Raw genomic sequence first — 8,728 nt, forward strand, 5'->3', positions numbered from 1 at the left:
TTGATTCAGTGACTGGGATAATTGGGATGGGAGTGTCGGAGACAGTGCAGTTGGCACAGGACAGAGCGGAGTTTAGGGCTGTTGTACAAAGGGTCGCTACAAGCGACTCGACGGCACATAACAACAACAACAACCACCTTTCCCACATGTCTACAAATTAAATCCTTTTCCGCTCTTTGAAGTGTTGAAAGGTGGTGTTGAAGTCTGTTGGTCAAATGCCGCCTTTGCTACTGCCATATGCACGTATAACTCCTATAATTATTTATCCATAAGTCAAGGTCCTAGGTGTGCACAGTGTGCTCTGAATGTGAAGGTTGATGGCCAAGGCCAGCCTTTGATGCTGAGGAAGAAACGTCTAGATCTACCTCTGTCAGGTTTATAGTCAAGAGAATCCCGTGTTACTTTGTAATACATAAGATGATGAGAGTTGAATTTGACACCATGGAAGGTGATGTGGTATTTGGGGTTTTACTGTATTTGCATATTTGTATGAATAGGATTGTTTGCATTTTGGTTCTGGCTCATTGACCCTCTGCTGGGTTTCTGAGGTTCAGGAGGGGATAGTGTGTCTTTTCTCTTGAAGAGCAGCTGGTGAATTTGAACTGGATTCTGTTAGCAGTCTGGTACGGCTAACATTGAGTAGAATGGGAATCCCAGAAAACTTAACTGTGCTTCATGCAAAACTTAGACCAGGAAACTGTCACCTGAACAGAATAAGAAGTTAAGGTTCCAATCCTTGGGGAAATGACATCATGCTGAGAGACGTGGAAGGTTAGAGAAGAAAAGATGGATTGATACAGTGACTTTTAACAGTGGGCTTGGAGCATGTCTTGGATTGTGAGAATGGTGTTGGATAGGGCAAGGGTTAGATCTATTGTTCATAGAATTGCTGTAAATCACAGAGAGAGCTCTCTTGGCCTAGTGGATAGAAAGTTATGCTACTAAGCCAAGGGTGGGTGATTTTAATCTGTGGCTCTCAGGCCTGGTTTTCATTGGTTTTGGTTGGTCAAACATTGTTCTATCAATTTGCTGTACAGAGGTAACTCGTGAACACTGTGATGCTAACACTGTGACACTAATGTGTCAAATGCGATAATGGTCACCCATGGTGGACAGTGTTTGGTGGCGCTCCCAGATTAAAACAGGCTTGGAAGCAGAAGTGGCATCTACTTCTTAGCTTGCTTCCAGAAACTCTGTGAACTTACAGAAACGATGAAAGTTTTACAGGTGATCAGGTGTTTTGTTCATAGGGTCGCTATGAGTTGTCTACGCCTTGTCAGTACTTAACAACACAACAACATGCTTAAAATCAGGAAATGTTTGCTTCAGGGTTATATCCTTTCTCTGTATCTATTCAGTCTGTGCTAGGCAAATCCTGAGAGAAGCTGGATAAGTGCTCCAGTTTGGTGTGTTTTGTTTTTTGTTTGTTTTTTTTTGAGGGCTAGGGACTGTCATTGTTACATGCCCTACATGTGACCAGATGTATGTTTGAAGTAATCTAAGCTGTGTATGACGAGGGTATGAAGAGGAAGTTAGAAAGAAAACAGGAGCTTTGGATACTTGACGTACTCATTTTCGTTTGCCTTATCTGAGAAAAATGCATCTGGGGAACAGTTTTTAAACATCTCTTCCTCATATTGACCTACATATATTCATATGCCTCATCTGAGAAAAAGTGCAGCCAGAGTGCTCTTTGGAGGCAGAGAGGACAAAGCTTCAGAGATGAAGACCCTCTCCCGGATGGATTGACACAGTGACTGCAGCACTGGGCTCATCGAGTGTGTTAGTGATGGTGAGGATGGCACAAGGTAATGCAGGGTTCAGATCTATTAATGCTAGAGTTTCTGTGAGTCCTGCTCAACTCTTTTCGCCTAACAGCATAATAGCACCTAAGAGATACAGGAGTCGCCTGGGAAGAGTGGGACTGAATAGGCATGCTAATGGTCTCTCTTCTTTCAAACAGGGCACTGTTGCTCAGTGAAGATGAAGAAGATACCAAGAGAGTTGTCCGAAGTGCTAAGGATAAGAGGTGAGGCAGATGGTTTTAAAATTGTGAGGATGTTGTGGATAAGTTGGATTTTAGAATGGCTTGGACCATTATGTTCCAGTGCTTTTTGAAGAATGACAGGGCATGACCTTTGTTTGTTGGGCTTCCAATTCAGGTTTGAAGAGCTGACTAACCTTATCCGGACCATTCGAAATGCCATGAAGATTCGAGATGTCACCAAGTGCCTAGAAGAGTTTGAGCTTCTGGGGAAAGCGTATGGAAAAGCCAAGAGCATTGTGGACAAGGAAGGTGTCCCCCGGTTCTACATTCGGATCCTGGCCGACTTGGAGGACTATCTAAATGAGGTACAGTGTTAGTGGGTAAGAGGTCAGGGTGGGGGAAATGAGTCTAGGCCTATTTTTGTTGTGGGGAGTTTTATTTTTAATAATATAATTTTTCCCCCCCTTGTCTAATGTTGAGTCAGATCCAGCTGGCACAGGAGGAAATTGCCCCTCCTTCTCCAACAGAGCATCAGGTGGATTTGAACCACACACCTTCAGGAGTGCAGTTCAGCTTCCTGCCACTGGGCCACCAGAGCACCCGTGGAGCCTACTTTTAGTGCACTTAGAAATATTTTGCTTCCTAGGAATTGTTTTGTTTACAACTTTGGTGGTTTCTGGAGCACAAAAAATAAGAGGGTAAAATAATGAGATGAACCTTTTTTCTTTTTAAATTATTACCCCTGTAATTTAAGTGATATATTAAAAGGTAAATTGTTATTTTTTGCATTGAGTCTACACTGACCCCTAGCTGACTCCTCAGTGGGTTTTCAGAGGCAGTTAATCACACGGGAGGAGATTGTCCATCCCTCTCCTGTGGAGTGGCTGGTAGATTCGAACTATGTGCCTCTGAGATTGCAGTGCAGCTTCTTACCACTAGGCGTCAGAGCTCGCTGATTAAAATATAGGAAATACTTCATCTTAAGTCTCTGGTTTCCCCCCTTTCCTCCTTTTTTTCAGTTATGGGAAGATAAGGAAGGGAAAAAGAAGATGAACAAGAACAACGCCAAGGCCCTGAGCACCTTACGCCAGAAGATCCGAAAATACAACCGAGATTTTGAGTCCCATATCACAAGTTACAAGCAGGTGGGGATGCTGGAGGCAGATTATTGTGGGATAGTGACTCCGTGACTAAGACTCAGAAAATGTTTGCAAATGGGAGGTGTGATTGGAGACAGAGTCATGACAGAGGTGTCTGGGTCTGAAGGGCGGGACATTGGCCAGCAAGCAGACATCTCCTCTAATTATTCTTTTCCAATGTCCAGAATCCTGAACAGTCTGCCGATGAGGATGCTGAGAAGAATGAAGAAGATTCAGAAGGTGAGAGTGAGCCGGATGGCGTATGGTTAGGAAATCCACAGCTAAGGTTTTGCTTGGCCTGATTTTGTCAGTACCCTCCACCCTTGCTCTTCTGTTTTTTACTTTTCTCTTTGTACCACTAGGATCTTCTGACGAGGATGAGGATGAGGAGGGAATCAGTGCTGCAGCCTTCCTGAAGAAGAAGTCAGAAGCCCCTTCTAGTGACAGTCGAAAGTTTATCAAAAAGGTAGAGGTAAGAGCCAGGGTTAGACAGAGAGGCTCTGCCTGCCAGAGACTGTTAGAAGGAAATGGCCTGAGAACATCAGGATTGGGAGAGATGAGTTTTCATGAGATCTGGTTTGAGAAAAGACTCCCTGTTTTATTAGAACACTAATCCGTTTGAAATCCAGAGCGAGCAGTAGATTCTAAATCCACTCTGTTCTTTGGGAGCAGCGTGTTCTTAGAGCTTAAATAATCACTTCTCACTCAATCTTGGTATTTCATTTCAGCATTTACCGTCCTCATTACTTGAATCACTCCTTGAAACGTGTTAGACTAGTCAGTCACCGTGTTTTCCTGCTGCTGTTTGGTTTATCTCTCAGGATGAAGATGAGGACTCAGAGGATTCAGATGATGAAGAAGAGTGGGACACGGATTCTACATCATCTAGTTCAGACTCTGAGGAGGAAGAGGGCAAACAGGCTGCACCAGCCTCAAGATTTCTTAAAAAGTAAGAAGACTGGTGAGACCCAGCTCTGTAGGCAGTAGAAAGGGTGGTTGGCCTGGGTACTGTTGGCTTGCTCTGATTCAGCGACCGGAGGCAGAACCAAGCACTGCCCCGTGCCCCGCCACCCTCTCAGTCTTTACTGTTCTAACCGTCCTGCGTTACTCCTTCTCATTGAGAATCTGCTTTTTCTTAGACTCTCCACTTTTGCAAACATGATGTCCCTTTGTAAGGACGTAACCTCTCCTGAGAACATGTCCAGAGTGTGGGAGGTGAATTATTCTCATCTTGCATTTGAGGAGCATACTGGCTATGCTGCTTTTTAAAATTTTATTTATTTTTTTTATTTAAGTAGCATTCCGTTTATTACAAATATTTAGTGTTGGCTTCCCATATTTCCCCCTTTTGTTTTTATCATAATTATGTTATCATCTAGATGAGCATTGCTGCTTTTAACACGCATTTGTTTGTTCTTTTGGCAGTCCATGGTGCGTTGAGTGCCCTTTGCCAGCACTACAATTCAAACACATTGATTGTTCACTCTTCCTGATTTCATTGTCCAGTTGCCACATGCATGAGAGACAGTTGAAAATACCATGGTTTGCCTCAGGTTGTTGTTTGTGCCGTTAAGTCACCTTGACAAATAATGACCCTGTGAACAACAGACTGGAAACTTGCTCTGTCGTGTGCCAGCCTCCTTCTCTCTGATATCCATGAGCCTGTTGATAACAGTCCCTGTGTCAGGCCGTATTGTTGAGGGGTCAGGCCAGGAGACCCATAACCATCTTGAGAGATGTTACTTCTGCTCTGGCGTCTTGTTAGGTTGTAGAGATCAACTGCTCCCATTTTACAGGCTCTCAGAGATGGAGTAATTTATTAGCAAAAATCACAAAACAAATGTGCCTGGAGATAAGATGCAGAGGCTTCACAACTTACAATTTAACTATGACTGCAATTATTGTTACAGATCTCACCCTGGTGGCTCTTAGCTCTGTGGTACTGGGCTAGTTACTTAACCTTTCTTCAGATTTCTTTTTTTTTTTTTTAATTCAGATATCTTATCTGTAAAATAGCCCAGTAATGTAGCCTGCCTCTGAAGAGTGTTTTAGACATTTCAGTGATGGTTTACAATAATTTTAGATTTGAATTTGAGAAGAATATAAATTCTAACTTGTCACCAAACCTGTTGCGTGCCATACAGTGGGAACCGACCCAGAGCTGACCCTTGGGTGTGTTTTCAGAGGCAGTGATCACACACGAGATTGCCTGTCCATTTCCTGCCCAGACCTGTTTCTGTTGTATAAATTTAATGAATTTGAACTACAGCTGAATGCTTAACCTCTGCACCCGACAGCTTCTTATATTTTGTTACTTAAGTATTAACATCTAGGGGTAGTTTCCGGCAACAATAGGTGATCTAAGATCTTTGAGATCTTTGATATGCTTTTCTCCTCATGGGGACATTTTTCTGTATTGCACCCTTTTAAGAAACTTAAGCGTTTTGATTAATGAATTGTCATGAGAGGGAAAAAAAGCAACACAATCTGGGAACAATGGGTTTTTTTTTTATACAATTTGTTGTTAGTTTTGGGTTTTTTCCCTCCATTTATTGATTAATTGGTGACTGGTAAAAAGGTCAGTCTGGACAGGCTAACTAGTGTCAACAAAAACCAATTTTCAGTTGTTTATGGATTCCCTAAAAAACGTTGGGGCTAATGGTGGAGCAAAGTGCTAGAGTTGCTTTTGTGTCAACTGTAACCTGGTTTGCACCTCTTCCCAGAAAATCTAATTACGTTACTCTATTCATAATAATAACTTACTGGGCATAATGGAGTAAGTAGCCCAGCACATTCAGGTACTTTCTGTTGTTGCTATGATTGAGTCAGAACCAACCCATAGATGACCCTCCAGCACATTTTGAGAGGCTGTTTAATTACATGGAAGGAGATTGCCCATCTTTGTCCCACAGAGCAGTTGGTGGATTTGAACTGCATGCTTTTGAGATTGAAGCACATCTCCTTACCTCTAGGCCACCAGAATTCCTTAAGGTTAACTTCGATTTCCGGCTTATCCTTGTAGAGTGTAACTTGGACCATGGGTTTAGAGAGTGAAAGAGGCCTTCTCTGGACATGGAGCCTGGTCTTTATCTTCTGCTGTGTCTCCTTCCAGGGCTCCCACCACAGAGGAAGACAAGAAGGCAGCGGAGAAGAAGCGAGAGGACAAAGCTAAGAAGAAGCACGATAGGAAATCGAAGCGCTTGGATGAGGAGGAGGAGGACAATGAAGGCGGGGAGTGGGAGCGGGTCCGAGGTGGAATGCCCCTGGTTAAGGTGAGGACTCCAGGGTGGGAACGGATTGGGAGAGCATACAGGTGTCCTAGTCGAGTTGGGAGAAAATTTCTGACAAGGAGAGCATCCTATTGGTCTATACATGATGTGATGTTTTGCCTAGGAAAAGCCAAAAATGTTTGCCAAGGGAACTGAGATCACCCACGCCGTTGTCATCAAGAAACTGAATGAGATCCTGCAGGCGCGAGGCAAGAAGGGGACTGATCGGTGAGATTTGTGATCTGTGCTATGGGATAACAGAGTGAAAGCTCTCCTTGTTAAGACACATGGTAGAGATTGTTGGGACAGTGGTCTTGGCTTTGGAAGGGTTTGTATGTAGCTATAGTAGAAGTTTCTATAACTGGTCTAGTTTCTGCCATTGACTCTTTATTGTTACTTGGCACGGTTGACTCACCCTTTTGAGGTTGACTTGACTTCCCCACCTCACTCACTGTTGTGACCCTGCTCCTCCAGGGCAGCCCAGATTGAGCTGCTACAGTTGCTGGTTCAGATTGCTTCAGAAAATAACCTGGGCGAGGGTATTGCTGTAAAGATCAAGTTCAATATCATCGCCTCTCTCTATGACTACAACCCCAATCTGGCCACATACATGAAGGTGAGAGAGATGAGTCAGAGCTCCTGAGGGCTATATTGGGTGGGTTAAGGGAAGAGTCTTAGTCTCTTAAAAGTGGGGGCCTGTGGACATAGTCTTCGTAGTTGAAGGCTCATGGATTCCTGGTAAAGAGACTCTTGGGAAGCTTTGGCAAATTTTTCTTTCTCACACCTCTAACTGTTGTCTGAATTCTTTGTCAGCCGGAGATGTGGCAGAAGTGCCTGGATTGCATCAATGAGCTGATGAACATCCTATTTGCAAACCCCAACATCTTTATTGGGGAGAACATTCTGGAAGAAAGTGAGAACCTGAGCAATCTTGACCAGGTAAAGGGAACAGTTGGCTGGATAATTGGAAATGTGTGTTTTCTACTTTAGGAAGACTTCAGTGCACTGACCAGTTGAGGCCTGGGTTAGTTTTTTATTCCTCTCTGGCTTTTCTCTCCAGCCATTGAGAGTCCGTGGCTGTATCCTAACTCTGGTAGAACGAATGGATGAAGAATTTACCAAGATAATGCAAAACACTGATCCTCACTCCCAAGGTGAGCGGAGTGAGGGGGACTTTGGTGAGGGGAGGTACAGACTGATGCTAACCCTAGGGTGTTTTATAAGGACGGTTCTCAGTGAGCATGTTTGGAAAAAGCAAGCTTTTAACTTCAGCCCTCATACTGCAGGACTTGGTAAGATGCCACGTGCTGGGCTCCATGACCATAGATTCAGTAGGTATTAGTGGGGCCTGAGATTGTCCATTTCTTATGTATTCCCAGGTGATTGTACTGATGTGGGGACCACATGTTTGAGAACCCCTGGAGTAAGGCATCTAATCCTTGGCTTGCTGAGTCTCGATTTAGAGGCGTTGGAATGGGAGAGGATAGGATAGTTACTAAGTAAAAATGTGGGTGCTTAATGTGCTTCCTCAGTCAAGGTCATGGTGATGAGCAAGGCAGCCGAAGGGCTTCATGCTAATGGAGCTTACAGTTTGTGGCTAGATAAAGGCAACAAGTGACTAAACTGTAATTCTAGATAATGTGAAGTGCTAATTAGAAATTAAAGTAGAGAAACTAGAGTCAAGGGTGCTTTAGGTAACAGTTAAGGAAAGCTTCTTTGAGTGAGGGCTGTTTAAGGTGAGATTACATGATGAGAAGAGGTTAAGTAGAGGAACAGAAAGTAAACTCATCACCCCCCCCCCAGAGGAATAAAAGGGCCCTATGGGCAGAACTCTGAGATGGATTAACTCAGTGACTGGGATAATGGGGTCAGGTGTTTCAGGAGACAGTGAAGTTGGTTCAGGATGAAGCAGGGTTCAGAGCTGTTGTACGTAGGGTCGCTGTGAGTCACAGGCAACTCAATGGCACCTAACAACGTGGGTGGACCAGTAGAGAAGGGAGAATGCTGGGAGGTGAGTCAAGGGTGGAAGCCTTCAGCCCTTCTGGCTGACTGAGGAGCTGGGATTTTTCTCTTTAGTGGTGAGATGGGAGGGTCATGATCTTTTCAAGGCACAGTGAGTAGACTTCTGGCTGACCCAGAAGACACCTGTGTGGAGGTAACGGGGTGGATTGGTGGGGACAGATGGTCGGGGTGGAAGCCGAGTAGCCTGGCTGAGCAACTGGCGCTGTGCTCCCCAACAGAGTACGTGGAGCATCTCAAGGACGAGGCCCAGGTGTGTGCCATCATTGAGCGGGTGCAGCGCTACCTGGAGGAGAAGGGCACGACCGAGGAGA

General features: G+C 44.4%; 1 protein-coding gene across 1 annotated transcript in view; it reads left to right on the forward strand.

Moving 5' to 3' along the window:
- The window catches only part of EIF3C (eukaryotic translation initiation factor 3, subunit C), a 17,227-nt gene that overhangs the window by 1,868 nt on the left and 6,631 nt on the right, over positions 1-8,728 (forward strand). The window contains exons 2-13 of the mRNA XM_006896625.1: positions 1,964-2,029; positions 2,163-2,352; positions 3,007-3,132; positions 3,312-3,366; positions 3,489-3,598; positions 3,948-4,075; positions 6,239-6,398; positions 6,520-6,623; positions 6,870-7,011; positions 7,209-7,334; positions 7,456-7,549; positions 8,636-8,727. Coding sequence (XP_006896687.1) covers positions 1,964-2,029; positions 2,163-2,352; positions 3,007-3,132; positions 3,312-3,366; positions 3,489-3,598; positions 3,948-4,075; positions 6,239-6,398; positions 6,520-6,623; positions 6,870-7,011; positions 7,209-7,334; positions 7,456-7,549; positions 8,636-8,727 — 1,393 coding nt within the window. The remainder of the gene's footprint in view (positions 1-1,963; positions 2,030-2,162; positions 2,353-3,006; positions 3,133-3,311; positions 3,367-3,488; positions 3,599-3,947; positions 4,076-6,238; positions 6,399-6,519; positions 6,624-6,869; positions 7,012-7,208; positions 7,335-7,455; positions 7,550-8,635; position 8,728) is intronic.

This window comes from Elephantulus edwardii, unplaced genomic scaffold (genome assembly GCF_000299155.1).
Source record: "Elephantulus edwardii isolate Elephantulus edwardi_28Jun2011 unplaced genomic scaffold, EleEdw1.0 scaffold00186, whole genome shotgun sequence".
In the NCBI taxonomy this organism is placed as follows: domain Eukaryota; kingdom Metazoa; phylum Chordata; class Mammalia; order Macroscelidea; family Macroscelididae; genus Elephantulus; species Elephantulus edwardii.